The 21,342-nt window shown below is 39.2% G+C and overlaps 1 protein-coding gene across 3 annotated transcripts in view; it reads left to right on the top strand.

Annotated features, from left to right (window-relative positions):
* The window catches only part of larp4b (La ribonucleoprotein 4B), a 43,967-nt gene that overhangs the window by 4,635 nt on the left and 17,990 nt on the right, over positions 1–21,342 (top strand). For 2 of the 3 annotated variants that reach the window (XM_023396668.2, XM_023396669.2), the window contains exons 2-8: positions 605–738; positions 11,567–11,720; positions 15,177–15,350; positions 16,586–16,664; positions 18,662–18,798; positions 19,320–19,423; positions 21,164–21,274. In XM_023396668.2, the coding sequence (XP_023252436.1) occupies positions 658–738; positions 11,567–11,720; positions 15,177–15,350; positions 16,586–16,664; positions 18,662–18,798; positions 19,320–19,423; positions 21,164–21,274 (840 nt within the window). In that variant the 5' untranslated portion in view covers positions 605–657. The remainder of the gene's footprint in view (positions 1–604; positions 739–11,566; positions 11,721–15,176; positions 15,351–16,585; positions 16,665–18,661; positions 18,799–19,319; positions 19,424–21,163; positions 21,275–21,342) is intronic. The other variant, XM_023396670.2, reaches the window with a different exon arrangement.

Genomic DNA, 21,342 nt, shown 5'->3' with positions numbered 1-21,342 from the left:
TGAGAAAACCAGTTGATGGTGCTGATGTGGGGCTTTCATCCATTGCAGTATAGATACAAAACCAGTTCGAATTAAATCACCCTTCATGTAAATTGACTGTTATAGTTTCATTTCTTACATTTTCCTGCTGTATGTATGTGTATATTGTCAAACAATACACAAAACAGTTCTATAATAATATATTTAGTGTCTTATCACAGAAGATTTGTACAGTTTTAAAGGCATGTAAATTTTCTTGCATTTTTGGGTTTGTCACAGCTTTATACTTTGTTAAATTAATGAAGTAGTCAGACTTAACGCTTAGTTTGTGTTGAAAAAAGGACGTGTGTTGCGTAAGGACAGTTTAAAAGGTGCTAAACAAAGACATATTGCAAATAAACTTGGTAAAAATGAACCAAAATGCCTTAACCGTACAAGGTTAAAAACAAATCTGCTGTATGAGAATGAGCAGGTTTTGAATTGAATATCTACATCTGCACCATACATTATTCTGTGTACAAAGTCATTATCAGACACTTTTCATCTTACACATGTTACAACTCATATTACGCTGCAGTTATGTGATAAACACCCAAACTTGTTTGTCTCCTCTGGTCCCCCATAGCTTACTTGGTGACGCAGAGACTTCTCCCTGAGGAGCCAAGAAGCAGACGGCTCATGACTTCTGACCAGGACACGAAAGTTGTAGCTGAACCACAGGTGCAGCAAGTACAAGAGGCAAAAGAGAACTCTCATTTGGTGAGTTTTACATACACAGACATGTTGATCCTGTTTTTGGAAGTTTATTAGAAATGTGTGAAATATCATGACAAATGTAAAAGGTTCTAAAGCTAAAATTCAAATTATATTTGACTTTGTCTTTTATTTCTAAAAGTGACAGATTAAAGAACCATACACATACATAAGAATAATATTATAGTTGTTTGTGGAGCACAAACTTCATAAATTATTTTCTGAATTAATCATGATTAATTTGCGTGATGTGGTATACTCCTCTATGCTATCATGCAGCAGCTCTACGGTTAAATTTCTGTAAAGTCGTGGAGGAAATTTAGGACTTGGTTGCAATATAAGTATTTGTTCTTACGGGCTCATATGTTTATTTGTTTTTACAAACTCATTTTCTTTCCCTTTAAAACAAATTTCCCATTGTTCGGTTAAGCTTGTATACACAGACATACAGTGGATTACTTGCATTACATTAAGTTCATAGGCACGCAGTTGATGCTCATACCAAGACTGAATTACGGAGTTTAACAGTGAAATGGACTTGAACATACTATTTGGTTTGATATTTGGCACTACATACTCATGCTTGCTGTGTGGCTGCAGCAGATGTTAAGTGGCCAGTATTTTTAAGCACATACATCCAAATGTCAGCAAACTCGGCCGTAGTTACCAGTAACTTCAGCATTTCAATGAGTAACTAACTAGTACAGTAGTAGGTTTGTTTTGCCTGTTTTAACCTGTCTTACCAAAGTTGAAGATTTTCTCAATGTCCCCTCTCTCATATTTAACGAGGATCACAATGCAAATAAGCTTTTAGCTGTATTGTTTTTTTAACCCTCAACCATTTTAATTTTATGTCAGGACTGAGTGTTTTGTCATTGTCAGATCTAACTTTCTATTCAAACGGTGTATGAATTTTAAGAATGAAACTCTTCTGCTTCTGGTTTTGTTTACATTTTGCATGTTACATCTGTTGCGTTGGAACCTCCTCAGTTTGGTGGAATACAAATTTAAGTTTCAGGTCCTACATCACCATCAGCATGACAGGCCTGTACCATGGCACGGTAGATGCAACAGATATTAACGTGGCTGTAATATGTTTGAATTGAATTGAAAATTTTTTATGTAGTTGATCAGCTTGAGTGGCCAGAGAGTCTGACAATCATGTGCCAACCACCTTCGTGTTTTTAGAAGAAGACCTCCAAGTCATAGACGGCACCGTAACAGCCACAGCCTGCTTTTGACTGGGGTTGATTTCCCACACTGATTATGTATAATAGAGAAGTAAGGAAACAGGACACAGAGAAAAAGGCAACCCTTGTAACTAAATAACCATGACCTGTTTTTTTATTTCTCTCTTTTCATGAGCCTGTACTGGTCCTATTGATCATAGGTGTGACATTTTGTTCCTTGTTGGAGCGTGAAGGCCCAGGACTGAAAACGAGTGAGGTGCATCTTGGGTGCAGCAGAGCAGCAGCTGATGTTGATTTCCATGCCTTCATGAGATGTGACGTAACATTGTCACGCAATGCCCACTAAACAAACTGGAGCTTAAATGAGGCCTTGTCAGAAAGTGTGTTTGGACTGAAAAATGAGACGTTTAGTTACTATTATCACACTATCTTAGCCTGGGCGTGGATGTTGTTGATATGTTTTGTCGGCTCCATCATGGTGTTGACAGACCTTTCATCTATCCCTTCTTTTATAAAGTCTGTTGTGTTTGTCGAAAATCTACGTTCGATTCCAAAATAGGTTATTTCTGTTTCTGCGGTGGTGGCTGTTCTTGTTCTAATGGCAATACTGAGGATGAGGTCAATGAAGCATTTTAAAGGTCCCATATTTTACACTTTACTGTGTTTTTTTTTTTTTTTTTTTTAAGTTCTGATCCATTAGAAGATATATTTGTGGTTTTAAGAACCAAAAACCATCTCAATGTAGTTTTACATCTCCTCTCAGGCTTCTCTCTGGAGCTCTAGTAACAACAGGTCAGTGAACCAATCAGAAGAGAGGATGCCATGAGTTTCTCCTCTGATTGGCTGACTGTGTTCTGAGTGATCTATTAAAAATATAGCAGATTTCAGGTAAACAATCAGAGAAACCAAATCCTGCAAGGTTGGATGGTGGGTCGAGGTGGGCGGAGCTTGGGGCGTGGCTGAGAGCGGTGACTGCTTTGTTGTGACATCGCAAAGTTACAGAAGTCCTGACAGCTGGTTTTAAGGTTCAGTTTCTGAATACAGGCTGTGTGCTTTTCTCTGTGGACTGAGAGCTTTGATACTTTATTATGTTATTTCTGGTGAGCTTTTCAATCATTATATCTACATTTCTAACTTAGTCCCCCAAGTTCCCCAATACCTAGCGGGGGCTCAACTTAAGCCCGGCCTTGGACCAGAGTGGCGGAAACCCTGCTCTTACAGTACATTGCCAGTTGAGTGAAAAGAGGTAGAATCATGATTTTAGTTGAGTGTCCCTTTTAATTTTGTAATACAGTCACCATAATAAACAAAAACTCGCTCTCTTTTTTTCCTTTGGTTTTTTGGGTGTCGGGGAGGCAAGATAATGGTAGTACCTGAAATGTACTTGAATCTTCCCACCACTGCTCAGGTCATTTAGTGACTGAGAATGAAAGTGAAACACATGAAGCATCTTCTCTGTTTGTGATTGGCGTGTCTGGATTTGCAAAAGGTCGCCGCAGGTGCTAATCAGGTATTTGCTATTACTTAAAGCCAAGTCAATAGTTTTCATCATAGTAACAGAGAGGAAACATCCAGCAGAGTAGCTGTAACTCATATTTTGGAAAGTATTTTTAGAAAGGTTGCATCAGGACCCGTGTTCACTCCGAGCCGATAGTTTAGTGCTCTGCCTGCCATCATCCATCAAGCAAACCAAACAATATCTTGTTGCACAGAAATCCCGCTGTATTGCCGTAAAGAAGACTCTTCAATATGCTTCTTTTGCTTGTTTACACTAAACCAGACATTGTCGGCATCTGTCCCTCCATGCCGTGCACGTACCTTTTACACAGACTTTGATTCGTTTCTGTGACTACCTTGTGTGCTGCATAAAGGCAGAACAATGCCCTGCATTCTGTGATTGTACCTTTTGTACAGAGGCAGAATAAAGGTGCAACATTCGCGCCTTGAACGAGCTGTGTAAAAGTGGCAATCAGTAATCTCTCCTCAGAAGCTGAAGTGGTGTAAATGGAGTCTGCATAAGCAGGTTTTGATAGAAGACGAGGGGCGGAGGAACTGTCTGACATTTACTTTCTGGGCAGCTAATATATAAATGAAGCTCCCAATTTTTTAACAGGCTAAAATAATTCACTCAACAGTACAGTGTTGCTGGATCTTGTTACCTGACTTGTTGAATGACTCTTCTTTGTGCAGTGTTTTGCGTACTGTGTGAAGACATGATTAGAATTAGACTTCATCTTCCTCTCTCTCTCTCTCTCTCGCTCTCGCTCTCTCACTCACTCTAACTCTCTCACTCTTTCACTCACTCACAGTAGGGCATGTGGTAAACATGAGCTTGGAAGTGGCAAATGCCCAGAGAACTAGGTAATCAGCGGTTGCAATTTTTTTCTTAATATATTCATTCTCCGTTATTGGTTTCCTCTTACCTGTTGAGACTTACATGCAAAAAAATAGGCATGTTATCTTATGATCAGGACTGCAGAGAAACGGATGTAGTGGGTGTGTGTTGTTAGCAGGCGATGTCAGTCAGAAACCTGTTTGATATATAACCATCATCTACTTTGATTCGATTACCTTGTGTCCACAGAGAGTGTATGGTGGTAAACAGGAATCAAGATTTGACTGAATTTAATGGGACTCATTCATATGTTATTGTCTCAGTGTTTTCAGCCAAAGTGGTGAGTGACGACTTGGGTTATCTCCCAAAAAATGTTATTGTCGTTTTGCACTGTTGTGTCTGCACTGGAAATACATAAATTGACATATTACACAATCTGTGCATGGGTGTTTATCTATGAGAATAAGAAAATATAATACAGTGCATAACCAGACAACCAACAAATGGATTAACATTAACATAAATATGCTTAGATGTTATATTTAAAAAATGCTTGTTGTAACTTAATAGGGGTTGTAGCTAATGCAGCATGACTTGTTATGGCTCATATTCATGAAAAAGTGAACACTTTTAGCCCAAAAAGCCACTGACAGCTTTTTCAAATTGTCAATGTGCGCTTCATAAAAACTCCTAGAATGTGTAAAGAATCACGGTGCATACCAAATAATGGTATTTGAGTTCTTAGAAAGAGAATAGGGAATGTCTGGCTCAGAGGTGTAGCGACTGTGACAAAAGCCTGTACAATCAGGAGGTAGAAATGAAGCAAAAACATCTGAGGTTTCAAAGTGTGCTGCTAGAGGGTAGCACTGTTCATGCTAAAGTGATTTTGCCCGTGTGTTTTCCTCTTACACAGCTCCCTGTGTGTGTAATCCTGCATGCCATCCCTGCAGACTCCACAAATTCATTTGCAGTCTATGTATCTTATGATTTTCCAAGGGTGCTACACAGGCCTGCAGGTTTGATTGATGGTAACACATGTGACACTTTCTGCAAAGACTGTCAGGGCTAAATGCGGTGTGACCAGGGTAGGACGTTATACACGCCTCCAGCCAAATACTGGTAAATTCTGGGCTGTGCCCACTCGACCAGCCAACTAACCAGCTGCTGATACGATGTCTGTTTTTTCCCTAAGAATCAACATTAAAGGTGGGTGGTGAATTGTAGGAGCTCTCTCATCTAAATTAAAAACAGAAGTTTCTTACTCCTCCCCCAACTGTGTCACACCATCTCCCTGAACAGTGTTTCTACCACTGCTCTGGCGTGGTGGCTGGTGGCGTCATAAAGCTTTTGGTTTTGATTGAAAATTAGTTTTTTCTTTAGCAGTATTTGGCATGGGCACTGTGACTTGAGGAGGGCAGCATTCAGATTCCAGATCACTCCCTGTTTTGGTCTCACTTGTGTTTCCAGTGCAGGCTCCAGCGCCTTAAATTATTCTTCCTTGGATCAGAGATCGCACATCTTTGTGTTTTTTAGAGTAAAATCTTTTTTGTCTTACTGTCACTTAAACTTAATGCTTTCTCTAGCAGAGTTTGTAATTCCCTCAGTCTAGTGAAGCATGGCTGCTGCTGCTGCTGCAATACAGAGGAAACCCAGGGAATTGAATTGAGAAAGTGAACCTGTGTCTGTCGAAAGGCAACCTCTGGGATGTGTCGTCATGTTTCCCTGATGGGTTTCAATCAAATCACTTCAAATAGGAAAGAATGTGAAACGAGGAAATGGGTAAGAAGTAAGCGGATGGCCTTCGGGTGAAGAAAAAGTTATTTTTCCTGAGAGCTCCAAAATTAGGAAATGGAAAGAGCCTGCTGTGTTTTTCCGCTCTCATTTACACATGCTCGAGATTGGAAAGAAGATTGGCAGAGAGAAGGAAGGGGAAACTCTTCCCCTGATGGAGTCCAGTGGGCTAATGCCTCAGGCTGTAGGTCTCATTACAAGCTGGGATTAGTGGTGGGAAAAGCGGTCAAGGAACCAAAATACTGCCTCAAGGGTTGAAAACACAGTTCAGGACGTCAAGGTCCCTGAGCAAAGTCAGTTTCCGTTTTAAAAAAAGTCATAAAATGCTCTGTGCAGAAGTTGTAGTTCAGTCCAGGTCATCTCTGAACATGTACATTTTATTTGTTTATGGACTAGTTACTTCACATGCTGCCAGTATACTTCTCACTGAACACGGGCAAGTCTTTCATCCTGTTAAGAAAACTTCCAAAATGTGCAACTTCTGGAAACTGTGTCGGGACCACAGAAAGTAGATTTGAATTTCATACCACCTAAAAATTATAATTATTTGCTCAGGATTTAGATAAAAGAGCCTGTTGCTAAGGCTGCACACTTATTCTGCATCACTGTAGAAAATGATTAACATTGCACAACTGTTATGGAGCATATAACTTGGGGATATTAAAATATTTCATTTAACTAAGATCACTTTAAAATAGGAATACTAAAATCATGTTTTAATAGTAATAATTCAGTTAATTTAATTTTATGTATAGAAATCTACTTCTTTCAACTTAGTAATTAAGATGTAATTTAGCCCCAAATCAAACTGGTGCCATAATAACACAAGCCATGTGGTGCTACTGAACCCTTGTGTTTTCCACTTCATCCCTTATTCACGCACATGCATACACAGATAGAGACCGAGTGATACACCATATGCCTTGCACATATGTGTTAGAAACAGACCAGAAATTGAACATGAACTATTTATAGGCCAGTGTGTAAAATCAAATCAGTTCCGGACAAAAGCTGAAAAGAATGGACTCCAACTGGGATCAGATCCTCATCTCGTGGGAATGTTGCTGTGACAGCCGAGCCACAGTTTACTTAAAGGGCATCTTTAGGCTTAAAACTGAGTTGTTTGTGATTGGAGTAATTAAAAATAAGGGGGGGGGGCAGAAACTAAATGCTGAGTTTCATTCATTTCAGTGGTCCTACTGTTAAGTAACAAGAGGTGACTTAAATACTCAAAAGATGTTGGTTGTTCACTTAAAAATAATTCAGCTTCTGTCCTTGCAGCTGCTTATATCAGACTGATATTTAGCAATTTGACTAATTATTGCAACTTTACTATTTGCAACTTCACATAACACATTAATTTAATCATTTATTGCACAGATTGTGTGAAAGATTTGCAGATTTGGGAGTCAGACTAGGTCCCTACGGCTAAGTTTATTATAGGTTATAGGTTTTTATCTTAAAAATGTGAAACATTACTGAACATATGTGCTAACACACTAAGAGGTGTCTAGTAAAGGGAACTGTTTTAAAGGTCCATATTTTCTTCTTTTCCAGTGTTTTCTGTGTTGATCCATAAGAACCAACAACCATGTCAATGTAGTTTTACATCTCCTCTCCCAGGCTTCTCTCTGGAGCTGTAGTAACAACTGGTTGGTGAGCCAACCAGAAGAGAGGAGACTCTGAGTCTGTCTTCTGATTGGCTGACTGTTTTCTGAGTGATCCAATAAAAATATAGCAGATTCAGGTACACACTCAGAGAAACCAAATCCTGCAAGCTTGGATGGTGGGTCCGGGTGGGTGGGGCTTGGGGCATGGCTGAGAGTGGTGACTGCTTTGTTGTGACATCACAAATTTCCAGACGTCCTGATGGCTGGTTTTAAGGCTCAGTTTCTGAATACAGGCTGTGTGTATTTCTCTGTGGACTGAGGCTTTGATACTTTCACAGTATTAATATAGAACCTAGACCTGCTTTATAATCAAACAACACATGGTCATCTACCTTTTATACTATATGGGACCTTTTAACTTTAATTGATTATAACATACAAAACTAATCAGGATTTAAAACGAAAAACACATTTTACAATTTCTCTATAAACATTAATTAAAACATCTGAATATTGTAAGAGGATAACATATCACAATATGATTCTACAGAAAGTTGATGAACAATAAATCATCACCCAGCTCCAGGAGCCTGATAACTGATTGAATTGCACTTCATTCATTCAGCCTGATCTTGTGTTCGTGTTAGGCGATTTTTATTTGGCAAAGGAGGGTTAGTTTGTTTTCCTCCTGCTGTACCCAGTCGGTGGTGAGGGATGAATCTGTCTCGCTGATGTCATCTTTAGTCAATCTCAAAGTTGTAGTAGTTACAAGAAGTTAACTTACATTGTTTCTGCACATTGACTTTCAACAATGTGTAGCTTTGTTTCAATCTAAAAAATGACGGCTGCTGATTTTGTGGCCATTTTTCCCATTGCTTTTTTTCAGGATGGTAGATCGGTAGCGAGCTAAGTAAAAAAGATCTCACATCCCCACTCTGAATTCTGCCTACAGCGTTGATTAGTCCTGTGCAAGCGCAAACTTTGAAGCTCTGAATACATCACCAAAATGAAACACTAGGTTTAAATGCTATCGTACATGGTGAAAACTGAATTGGAAATGCTTCATTACCTTGAATTTGTTCTGCTGCTGTCATATCAACCCAGCTGTGTAGTAATGGTTGGTCAGGATGAAGCATTTTACAGTAGTTAATGTGATAGTAGTGATGAATTTGACTCTTGAGTGCTCAGCGCTCCTCTTTGCCTGGCCCACTGTCTCCTCCACCTCTGTAGCTGTCAGAGAGGGAGGATGAGCCTCAGGTCTGCAGACAGACAGATAAGTCCAAATTCAGCTGTTTTTGTTTTCTCCCCTGAAGGACTCTTCCACGTCTGCCGTCTCTGTTTTTCTGTCTGCCGCTGCGAACTTGCCTCCATCAGAGAGGCACAGCAATAAAACCCAGCGCTACGCCGGCTGCCCTCCGGTGACACCAACAATAACTCGTCTCTGTCCACGGTCCATGATGAATCACATCCTCTCGTCTCCTCCCAAAATACACCCTCAATCAGGGAAGCAGCTAACCTTTCCCTCCTCTGTGAAGGAAGGGAACATTTTAAAATTTTGAAAGGTCAAGCGGTGCCCACAACGTACACATCCGTTGATGTCAGCCACAGTTTCTATGGCAGCCAGCTCGGACAGGAGTGGGAGTTTTACATTAGTGCAAGGCTGGATTATTAGCACAGGCGGGGGTGTGTGTCTGTCTGGCCAGACACATCCCGAATGATCTTGTAGTGCAGCATTTGTGAAATACGACCCAGGAACGCTGTCTCTTGCTGGCAATCTTGTATCAAGTCAGGCTTGTCTTTCTCTTTCCTCGTTCCTTAACTCTCCTTCCTTTAATCTGTTTTCGTTGGTTTCTGCTACTGATTCTTTTTCTTTCAACTTGCTGCTTCTTGAATAAGAAGCAGGTTTTTTCTCAGCAACTCGGCTCGTTAGCACAATAATGTATTAAAACCAAGGCCCAAGAGGGTTGATTTTAATTTGAGCGATGCCTCAGGGTTAATTTAACACGTGGATCACTGGAGCAGGCTGCGCTTGAGCTCAGGTGTGCAACTCAATGCTCCCTCTACAGCTCCAGTGTTTTGCCGGAGAATGACTCAGTGCAACAACGACAAAGCAAAAGCAGAGACGGATGCTTAACAGGAGCGAGACAGCCAGTCAGCTTGTGCAACGTCAGCCTAGCCCACCAGGGCGGCTGAGCCTCAGTGCTGTCATCAGATTTGTTGAATCAACCCAGCAGCTCGGCTCGGAGGGGCCAGACAGAGCGTGGCTGTGATTTGATGGGGATGACTTAGAGTTGTGGTGGTGGGGGCTTCACTTGAAGGAGCTAGGCTAATGGCGTAAGGTGTACAATGTTGCTCCGGAGTCTTCCTCTGTCTGCCTGTGGAAATATTTAGTCTCTGTTTATGTGTGTTAATCATGGATTGGATGCAGTGGAGTCTGATACCAGCACCAACAGGAAGCGCCTGGCCCGCTATGCCTCAGGACTTCAATGAAACTCTGGCTCTGACTACGGCTCTGGGTTACAGTCTGTTAGCCTGTGAGACATGCATGCTGAACTGCTGCTTTGATCCTGTGAGTATGTCCAGCTGGCAGCAGGGCTGTGTGGGCCTGGCCCCTGTCAGATTGTACCAGTATCTCAGCTCCTGTCAGATGTTGTTGGACTGAAGAGTCTCGTTGGCAGATGAGGCTTGAGTTGTATGACATGATTGATGAGTGTCAGAAGATTCAATCAAATTTGTGAATCATGATGATTAGGTAAAATAAGTCTTCCCATTCAACCTGGTTACAAATTTCTGCTGCTCAGTCTGTGGGAACAGTGCCCGGTTTTGTTCAGTAAAAAACCATAAAGTGATTAAAACAGTGATAAACAGTAACCTCATGTACTCCTGCAATGATTCATTTAAAGTGAAACTGTTATTCAGATGTCATTTCTCCCCTATATTTGACAGTTTTCTTGGCAGAGAGGAAATTTATTTAGGTTGACAATTTAAACTTTAAGTTTTGTTGTAGAAGATTTTGCAATAACAGTTTTTCCCTGGAGATGGTGTCTGTCACAAAACTGTCATTTAAGTGTGGTTCTGCGAGAAGTTTCTCTGCTGTTAAGATATGTCACATCATGCTACTATCTGGTTTCTTGGCTCATCTGCAAACACTTTGTCACCAATTTTAACAGGCTGTATTGTCAAATAAGCAAATGCTATTTTTAAGCAAAATGTATTTCATTTATAAAATTGTTATGAAGGACATTACTTTTTTTTAGGATGTTTGCTGAAATGACAAAGTTTAACTAAAAAATAATTTAAAACCTTGTTTTATTGCTTAAAAACAATATGTGGGAGTAATAACATTTCAGAATAACTTCTACAGTCACTATGAATTTATGTCTAAATATGAAACTGTCATTTTTGTTAGTGGCAAAATATAAAAGCATCATAGACTTGAATATAACCTGTTTTATCTGTGTTTTAACTGTACTAGGTCCATCAGACGCTCAAATAATTAAAGTAGAATGCTAAACTTAATGTCTTCAGTCAGCGACAATCTTGTTTTTATACACAATCTGTTGTTTTTGTGTCTGTGCTCTTTGTCTTGTTACTTGATGTTAGCCTAGCTCTTGAGTATTTTCCTCATGATTTGTATGGTAATGTTTTTTTTTAATGCACTGACAGGTTGAAATGTTCAGTATGAGAATTTGTGAATTAATATTTCACCTTTCAGTAATATAATTACTAGTAATGAACAAACGTCTATGAATAATTTGAGAATTTTATTTCAGAATAACATTAATGACTAAAGTACAATGAGTTGATGAATATCTGTTGCTTCTGTTTTTACTATAACTTCCTTTTGAAGTACAGATATACTCATCTTAAATTTTCATCTCTGACCAGATTATGTGTTCCATTCACAGGAATCCGCCAAGGTTTCAGACCTCAACCCCAATGCGAAAGCATGGGCCAACCACATGTTTAGCCTGGACCCCAGCGGGAGTGCAGACACCACAACTGCTGCCCTGCAGCCATGGAAGGAAGGCTGCGATAGTTCGGCCGACCCCGGCCCAGAAGGTCAGCCAACCATTTGGGATACAAAATATGTCGACCAGTTATATACTTTCAAAGTTTTTTTGCCTTTATAGCAAATTAAACTCAATGTAAATCCATATAAAAGTACTAAGTGAATTCAGTTTTATTTTATTTGTATAGTGCCAAATCATAAGTGGTGTAGTGTAGTGTAGGAACTGAAAGGAGCTGAAGTGTTAAGATACACCCTATAACTCATGTATTGCAATTCCAATTTGTAGATGTGCAAAATATACTATATGCCATCACATTTGATTAAGATAATGTATTTAAACACTTGAAAAGGAAGTCTAAGAACTTCAAGAAGTTGCAGTGTCAGTGGTAGCTGAAACACTGAAAGGAGTTCCAATGTCAGTCAAATTTGTAGTACTAAAAGGAACTGAAGTGTGAACTGTAGTTGAATTACTAAAATGAGTAGAGCTGTCTGTTGGATTTGAAATACTGAAGGTAATTACACTGTCAGTTGGATATGAGACACTTAAGGGTCAGGTGGAGTGTATGCACTGAAAGGAGTTAAAGTGTTGAAATAAAGTTAATTCTGAAGAGTTATAGTGGTATGAGAGCAACAGGCGTGGTTGAAGCACGTAAGGAGTGGCAGTTGTAGTTAAGAAGTTGTGGTGTTGGTGTAAGTTAAGATACTGAAAGGAGTCGAAGTGGCAGTTAGACTTAAAAACTGCAGGTAGTTAATTTGTTCTTTTTAATTTCCAGACTGTACAGAATAGATGGGTCATTTGAAGTTGAAGGGTCATATGGAGTTGAGGCGTTAAGCGGAGTAAAGTGTTAGCATGCAGCCAATTTTTTGCTCATCTGCCAACATATATACCAAATTAAATATATCTGTTATAATCCAGTAGCGACAACTAATGTTGGCTTGCTGAAACACCCCCCCCCCAAAAAAAAAAACAGTTGGACTCAAAAACCCTAATTTTGCTTCGCAGCCCGCCTTTGTCTATTCTTGTCACTTTTCTCTTCATGCCAAGACACCTCTTTAATCATTCATACTCAATTTAGTATGAGCTATGAATATTCCAACCACAGTCACCATTCCCTCTACACAAATGACCATAATTACTCACTTTAATGTGCCTAGCCAAGTATAGCCGATACAGAGGCAACACGGATATGGTGGCGAAACAGAAATTATTGATTAGTCTGCATTTGACTCTGATTGACGTCCCGGCCTGTTTCGTCTTCTCCGTCTGCGAGGGCATTTATGAAAATTTATTGCAGAACATTGGTGACGTTATATAGTTGAACCATTCATGTAGTGGCCTTTTTCCACCACTACAGACTGTCGATGGAGTTTTATTTTTATCTATCAGTGTGTAAGGTGTTATTAAGATGAGTGTTTACTGCTCAGCACCATGAAGGAGTTATGGATTTAATTCACACATTTGAAATCGAAGCTCCTTGCATCATAATGTCAGTCCATCCATGTGCAAACGACTTTGAAACTTCCATTTGAAACTTTTGACTTTCAAAAAGACCATACAGTTTTGGAGATATTTATTAAATTGTCTCCTAATTAGACTACTCACTTGGTTAAATATTCAGCATTTTTAATACATTTTTACAAAAAACTATTTTCTGGATGGTTATCTGACTTATGTAGAGGGGAGTTATCTTAATCCTAACTTCCAGTGCTCTCAGTTCACAGCCACCTGGAATCTTTTACCAGAATCTTTAAAAGTCTAGTCAGTAAATTAAATATTTAATTAATTGAAAGGAAAATAATATAAGCACTATGTTGTATGTAGATGACATTCAGTTTCACATTGCAATTTCTTCCTTAAATGCCCCCCTCTTTTAGGATTAGTCATAATCTGTGTCTGGTGAACAGGCTTTAAATGTATAGGCCCAATTAAATGTCAGTTTTATTACTTTGTAGTCCTTATTTGTATTGCTCTTTAGAAAGCGATGCTACATTGTGGACAATTTAGGTAATTTTGTCTACAAAACATGAAAAGTTGTCTGTAATGTTTAGAGTAAATGTTGAATGGGTTAGGGTTAGTGAAAGTATGACTGGACATGTAGCTTGGACGCCACAAAGACATTTGCAGAGCAGGGGCCGGTTGCACAAAACACCTTAGGTTTTATACTAAAGTATGACACTTAAGGTTTAATTTCTCCTTAGCTGAGGGAGTTACTTAAGGGGTGTTGCACAGAATCGCTTAAAAGGTCTCTTAGTTAAGGAAAAAAAGTTAAGTTATTAACAGCAATGAAAGAGATTTTACAGCAGTAAAATTGTACTGTTTCCATGGAGATTATTGATTTGGTGCCATTAGCACTTGTAATACCTGTTTTGGGAAGCAGGTAACATTAAAGAAGGCGTCACTATCTCATCCTACTGTTGTTCTGACGGGAACTTCACCACGATGAAGTTTGGTTGCTATAAGGTTTAAGTGATTCCTGAAATTTAAATCTAAGATAAGGAGAAAACCTTAAGTACTTACCTAATAATTGTAAGGAAACCTTAAGGAGAAAACTTATGGGTATTTTGTGTAACTGTATTTATGTTAAGGAAACCATAACTCAGACTTTAAGGAAAATCTTAACTTGTTCTTTTGTGCAACCGGCCCCTGGTAAGTTTTATTTTTAATTTTCCCTGTTTTATAAGTAAAGTTTATCATGTTTCACTGAGACATTTCCCTGTTTTCAGATCTGTTCATGTTTTCATATGCTGTTGGTGCCTTTAGCTGCAAACTCAACACTTCCTCCATCAATATCATGTCTATTCTATAACAACCTGGTCATGTCATATTCACCACAACACAGTTGTTCATTTCTAGTCACTTCAACTGTTTTTTTTATGTTGTTAAGCTACTAGCAGTGAAATCCAAAACTTTCCTCACAGATGTTTCACATTAAACACCTTCAAGTAGCAAAAAGAATATAATTACCTCCTTTTTTGGTAGACTTTTAATGTGAAACATGTGGCAGGAAGTGTTGAGTTTCATTGACAGTAGCTTAATCTTGAAAAAAATAAAAATACATTTATGCAATTATTAGTTAAATAAAAACAATATTTCAGTTTTTTATTTTACTAACAGAGCAGCATATTTGTGATCATAGCTTGTATGAATTTATCATTTCAGCCATTATAGTAAAGGTAATCCTACTGGTCATCAGTGTTTTGTTTTTTTTACCGAACCTTTACTTGTTTTTGCAGACGATGTCTTGTCTATCTACAGAGACGCTTAGAACAAACTCATTGGTCCTAACATCTTGTAGACAAAGTAGAAAAAAGGGACACACATACATGTCGGCCAGAGGCCGTAGATAAATTGACAACAGGTTTATCTTTGGTAATTAGAGACGGGGCTCAGATATGAGGCACTTTGTCCTTTTAAAAGGCACCACTTTCAGCTTAAATGGCTAGTGAAATTCCCTACCCTCACACCTTTTAATAATTATTATACCTTCCCTTGTTAATTGTCACAGGCTATGAAGCCAGTGAAGACAAGGCTTACAAGGAGCCCCTACTAACCGACCCAGATGAGCCTCCACCAGTACCAGTAATGCTGGCCGAGCCGGCCCCCGTGGCCTCTGTCGCCCTGGAGTGCGCCGAGCCAGCCTATACAGAATACCCGGAGCCTGGGCAGCCTGGGCACACAGGTGGGCTGGTTAGTGATTGGTTGTTTGTAAGAGCAGGTTGTGGGCTGGTTGCAGATCAATGCGTGCGTGGCCCCCTAAAGCAGGCACCGACAACCTAATTAGTGATGTGACCTGCTGACAGTGGTTAAATCCAGTTGTTTAGGTTTTCAGTAAAATAAACAGGATATTTTTTCCTGCGTTTCTTCCTGTTTTTCTACTTTAAACATGGTTCGTTTACTGTTAGGGAAACAGGCAGGTGTGATTTAGAAGTGCAACTAAATTAAGCAGTTGAGTAATTATTGGTTGTCAAAGTGGTCTGTGCTGTGACAGACTATCAGCTTGTTCTGGTCGACTAGATGAATAGTTGATTCTGATGGTTAAATGAATAATCAGTTAAAGTTACTGAGTAGTGAAACTCCTCAGAGTGATGCAATATTATCTTTTAATTTTACTTTTTAAATCTTAGTGATTGTAGTAAATTTTGCTTCAGGTTGTTAAATGCCGTGCTCGGCCTCAAGAGGCAGAGTTTACTGTGTGGAGTTGTACAGTGACTGCTGAACAGCTATTTGTTGTTTTATGCTTTATTTATAAAGTTTCATCGATCTATGCCCGTCCGCCTGACAGGAAAGTCAACATAAACAACAACAATGCTGAAGCGAAGGCTAGTGCTTTGAGAAATATTATAAAACACTTCACATGTATGTGTCTCAGGTTGGTTCTACTCCTCTAATAATCAACTCCAGGGGATCTGCAGATTAACCCGAGCTCTGATTGTCTGTGGAGGCTGGCAAGTGAATTTCAACAGATTCAACTAGTATGGTGGAGAAGAAGAGAAGATGCCTAAATTCGTCTAATATTTAATGTTTTTATCCACTTTAAAGCCCCAGGATTGATTTCCAAGATTGTCTCCCCATTGATTGATTTATTTCCAAACCTATGGAAACCTATTTTATAGTCAACTTTCCCTTGAAGATTCAGAGTGAAATGACACTGGTTGAGTTTTTGTTGAACTACTAACAAGCATAATGCAATATAAATACGAGTAAAGCATTTTTTTCTCATACTTATTTATTTAAGTAATGTGTGTTTGCTCAGCATCTCTGCTCCTTCCGACCCACATCCTGCTTCAGTTTCAGTTTTATTTTATTCACTCAACCTCACATTTCATCGGCCTGAACAATGTTTTGCTCCCAGGTTCGGGGATTAGTTCAATTGTGCTTTAATTTACAAAGATAATTCCCCTTGTTTGTCAACAGGCAGTGATCCCCAGCCTGAGAATCCCCAGGAGGGCTTGAGGGAGCACCTGAAGAAGACCCTGGAGTTCTGTCTTTCTCGGTGAGTTTACCTAGAATATTTTACTCCATCACAGTTACATCACAGTGAGATACAAGGTGCATTTTGACATGGCTATGACTAGGTCTGCATGAGTAGTAAGCATTAAAATAAGCATTTTCCCTACAATGTGACACAGGAAGAAAGGAAGGGAAAAAGATATTCTACTGAACCTCACAGAAATTTCCTTTAATGGACAACATCAACAAGCTAACCATGCTAAAATCTCAGTCTCATCCATTTCTGCCATTGCTCAGCAGCTGTTTCACACTTGTTAATGGAGAAAAGCACTTAAATTGAGCCGCAGTAAGAAGAAATGGCTGCTCTTAAGTGATCATTAAAGACCAGAAAAGAAAGACTGACTCAGGGGAATCCACTCTCTGGTTTTACTATTGATCCTGGTTGTCATCAGCAGCGAAATGCTGCATTTCTGTTGGGCTCAAATTATGCTTCTCTGTGTCAGCGTAGCCTCAAGGGTCCACAGTGGTCCACAGTTGTTCATGTGCCGTCTTCAAGGGCCTGCGTCTGCATAAGGCTCAGAGTGTATGACTGTGTGGACCGTACGTGAAGATGCACAGAGAAACCCAGCGTAAAGTCTTGTTACAGCAGTGGTTCCCAACTGGTCTAGTCTCAGGGTCCAAATTTGACTTTAGACATAAAGACTTAAACATTGATCATGTTAACACCCAGTCAGTTTATTTCCATCTATTCCTTTTTTTGTGATCAGTTATTAATTGCATAAAGGAAGGAAAGTAACAACACAAAATTGGATATTACTGGAGCAACAAAACATAATGTAGTAAGTGAACTGTGCTAGTATATCCCAGCTCCATCTACAAGCATGCAAAGTGAAATAAAAATTGCAGATCAAAAAACAAAAATCTAAAAAAATAAATTGCAATTGATAAAACAATTGCAAAATAGGAACAAACAACAAGAAAAAAATAGAGAAGAGAAAGAAAATAGTAAAAATAAAATTATAATAAGTCATATAAATTCCAATTACATATATCAGTGAATTATAAAGTTTGTTAGGAGATGATGCTGCCCTTTGATATTTATTCCATAAAACAAATGGGAGATGGAGCTCAAACCCCCTGCTACACTGTAAACTGGTCATTTCATGAGCTGTGTTTCATAAGTTTGGTTGTTAGGAAACTAAACCTCAAAGTGCCATAATCTGTATTATTCTGAAGAGATGGAGGCAGCTAATTAACCCTTAACTAAGCAAATATAACAAATGAGGATTTTCTGGCTTTTTTTCTTATATGACAGTAAACTAAATACTTTTATGTTTTGGAGTTTTGTTCAGACACAAAAAGTAATTTAATTTGCTTTAATTTTACATCAGTTTGGGATTTTGAAAAAAGTACCTTCTGTTATTTTATTTTTTACAATTGATTGAGAAACTAATAAACAAATAAACCAATAATAATGATAATACATCTGTCAGTAATTAGAAGTTTGTGCTGCCAGTACCCCCAAACTCCACTCCCCATCCCAACCTGTGGGCGTCAGGCGTGGTCTGAGTGGAAGCCTTATTTCATGCTGTTGAACGCCTCTGGGTGGTGGTGGTTTAGCTGCTTTCTTTCTTCCTCTTGTTTATAAACTTGGAAATGTCACCGAGTGTAGTTTACTGTCAAACCTGCAGTAGGAGTAACAAAACCAAAAAAACCACACAAGGGCAGCGATGTCAGAGAAACACCCACTGCTGCATTTCCTTTCAGAAAAACCGTTTAGCTCACAGTTGCATAAGTAAATCAGCTGAGAGTGCAGCAGCTGTGGATGATTGTTCATTAGATCTAGAGTGTAGTTTAATGTGGCCTCTGTCAGGTGAGGACAGGTGTGACTCTGTTTGGTAATCACACAAGTGCATTCAACGTTATCTGAGTAAATAAAAGTTGGATTTTACCACCACATGGTCACAAGGGCGGCTCTTGTTATCTGATCTGTTATCTGAAGTATCACCAACCACCACCCCCTCCTCTTTTGTCTCGCAGGGAGAATCTGGCCAGTGACATGTACCTCATCTCCCAGATGGACAGTGACCAATACGTGCCAATTGTGACGGTGGCCAACCTGGACCATGTCAAAAAGCTCAGCACCGACGTGGAGCTGATCGTGGACATTTTACGATGTGAGTTAATGTGTCGAGCAAGAGCCAGTCAGAATTTGATTCAGTTGTGACTGTTTATCAGCCACTTCATGATTTCATTACTAAAAAGCATGACTTTGATGCTAAAGAGTCTGTAGGACAAGACAAACTTACCAGGCACAGTGAATTTTTATCAGCTTATGACTGTGGTTGATTTCCCAGGAGAGGTTGTTAAAGTGCATCCAGCAGAACCCCACCTGCTTGTCTTTGATTTATACACATACTAAATTTACTGCCACTTAAATTAATCCTTCCTGGCTGCAAACTGCACTTTTAGTTTATGGCTCAGTGATGTGTGCGGTGTCAAGATTTTATATATGAAATTGGATGAGATACTGTAAACAAACTAACTTTAAGGCATCTAAGGTTAACACTCATTAACAGTTTGTAGTTTAAGAGACATTTAAGGAGTGATTCCTGTGAATGCTTCACTCTATAACAGAAATGAGGATGTCTTCAGGGCTTTTTTTTTTTGTTAATTGTTATTATCTGGCTTCTTCCAGCTCTGCCATTGGTCCAGGTGGATGAGAAGGGGGAGAAGGTGCGACCCAATCAGAACCGCTGCATCGTGATCCTCAGAGAGGTTCCTGAGAGCACGCCCATAGAGGTTGGTGGATGCGCACGACGCTTTATTTTCTACAAGACGTTGGTCAGTTGTTTGACTCGACCAGCAGCTCTCCAGCATGAGTCAGCAAAGCCATGGTGTCTGATTATTCCCTGAGTCATGCACATAAGCAGAACTGTGGACTGAAGGTACCAAAAATAATTAGCCTTCATGGTCAATTCACATTTCTTGGTAAGTCTTTTATTCACGTTTATTCTCAGGTTTTAAAGAACCCTCATATGCAGTTTAATGATTACTGAATTCAAAAACATAATTAAGAGAACTTTTTATTATTGATGAGAGCGGGTGGTCTACTCATAGGAAGGTCGTGGTTCGATTGCCGTCTCTTCCAGTGCGCATGTGGGGCAACATGCTGAACCCTGTACTGTTCACCCATGTATGACACAAGTTATGCTCATGTGTTAATATCCATGGAATAATCAGACCTGGGAGAGTCAAACAACTGACCAACATCTTTATCAAACGATTAATGATTGTCACGTTGCCATAGTGCAAATACAGAGTCGAGTGAGTGTGTGTGTGGTAGAAAAAGCAGTGAGAAAAGGCAGTTTACCATTTACCATATTTAGTTAATATCAGTACCTTCCATTATTGTAGGAACATTGAAACCAGTTAATTGGTGTCTCAGTCTGTATGATAGAATCAGTTGGATAACACATGACAACACATTCAGACATCAAAGTCAGTTTAGAAAGTGGTTAATGTTACTCAGTCTCTTTTTTCATGGCGCCAAAAAATCCTGAGCAGTCGAGCAGTGGCTGCAGAATATTTGCTGAATGCTCGTGATATCAGTAGCACACTTATCTGCCTCAGCATGATAAAACACTTTGACTTCGACTGACTCAGGCTTGAAGTGGGTTACCACAGCAGGGCATTATCAGGTTTGCAGTAGGCGCACAACAACAACAACAACAACAACAATCTCATCATTTTAGTATTAAAGAAACAAAAATACAATGCTTGTTTATTTGAGCGTTTCCTTTCCATAGAGGTTGCTAACTTCATGTTCGTACTGCGTGATCTTCAAAATAAAAGCCTGGCAGTTGAGTCTGACAGCTTTATTTAGAATCAGTGATGAGGCCACAGCCGACTTTATTAATATTTATTTATTTACATACTGTGCACCAATAACAGTATCTGGCACATACTTGAATTTGTCAGCCACATGAACTATTTGGAGTCGACTGAGTTATTTACAACATGACTCAGACATGAAGTTTCTTCTTGCTAGATAAATGAGTTCATGGAGCAACCAAGCTTATTAAAATACAACTCACTTTAACCGCATGGCTGCATCTTGGCGATATGTTTCCAGAGCAGTTGTGGTTTGAGTTGTCACTTTTTTTGTTTTGACACAGATGTTTATTAGGTGTGGTGAGATAACATCACATGAAAAGTCAGTGTTAGCTTCTGTCCTGTAGCAAATGTTTTTACTTTCTAGACCTGCAAAACTATAAAATTATAGTTTATTTGTTATTGGATTCCTCACTCCTAAAGTCTTACACAAGCTTTAATATTTAACACATAAGCAGTTAAATCACTTGGATCATTTGCTCTCTCACAAAATGAAAAATAAGGAAAGATTTTAACTGTTTTAAGTCAAAGTGATGGAGATGATACTTTATTCTGTATGAGTCGATACTTAATTTGTCAGGTTTAACTTTAATTTGTGTCGCAAATAAAACAAACTCAATGCGATAACCTCCTCTCCTCTTGCTACAGGAGGTCGAGGCTCTTTTTAAAGGGGACAACTTACCCAAGTTCATCAACTGTGAATTTGCCTACAACGACAACTGGTTCATCACCTTTGAATCAGAAGCAGATGCACAGCAGGTAACAACAAAGTTAACATTTTATTAATTTTTATCACTATCTGTCTCTACCCATTTCTTATCTTGCCT

The sequence above is a fragment of the Seriola lalandi genome, unplaced genomic scaffold, assembly GCF_002814215.2.
Source record: "Seriola lalandi dorsalis isolate HSWRI2012SDOR001 ecotype SW California unplaced genomic scaffold, Sedor1 jcf7180002054982, whole genome shotgun sequence".
NCBI classification, from domain to species: domain Eukaryota; kingdom Metazoa; phylum Chordata; class Actinopteri; order Carangiformes; family Carangidae; genus Seriola; species Seriola lalandi.
Note: the sequence above shows the minus strand (reverse complement) of the source record. Positions and strands in the feature narration are given on the sequence as shown.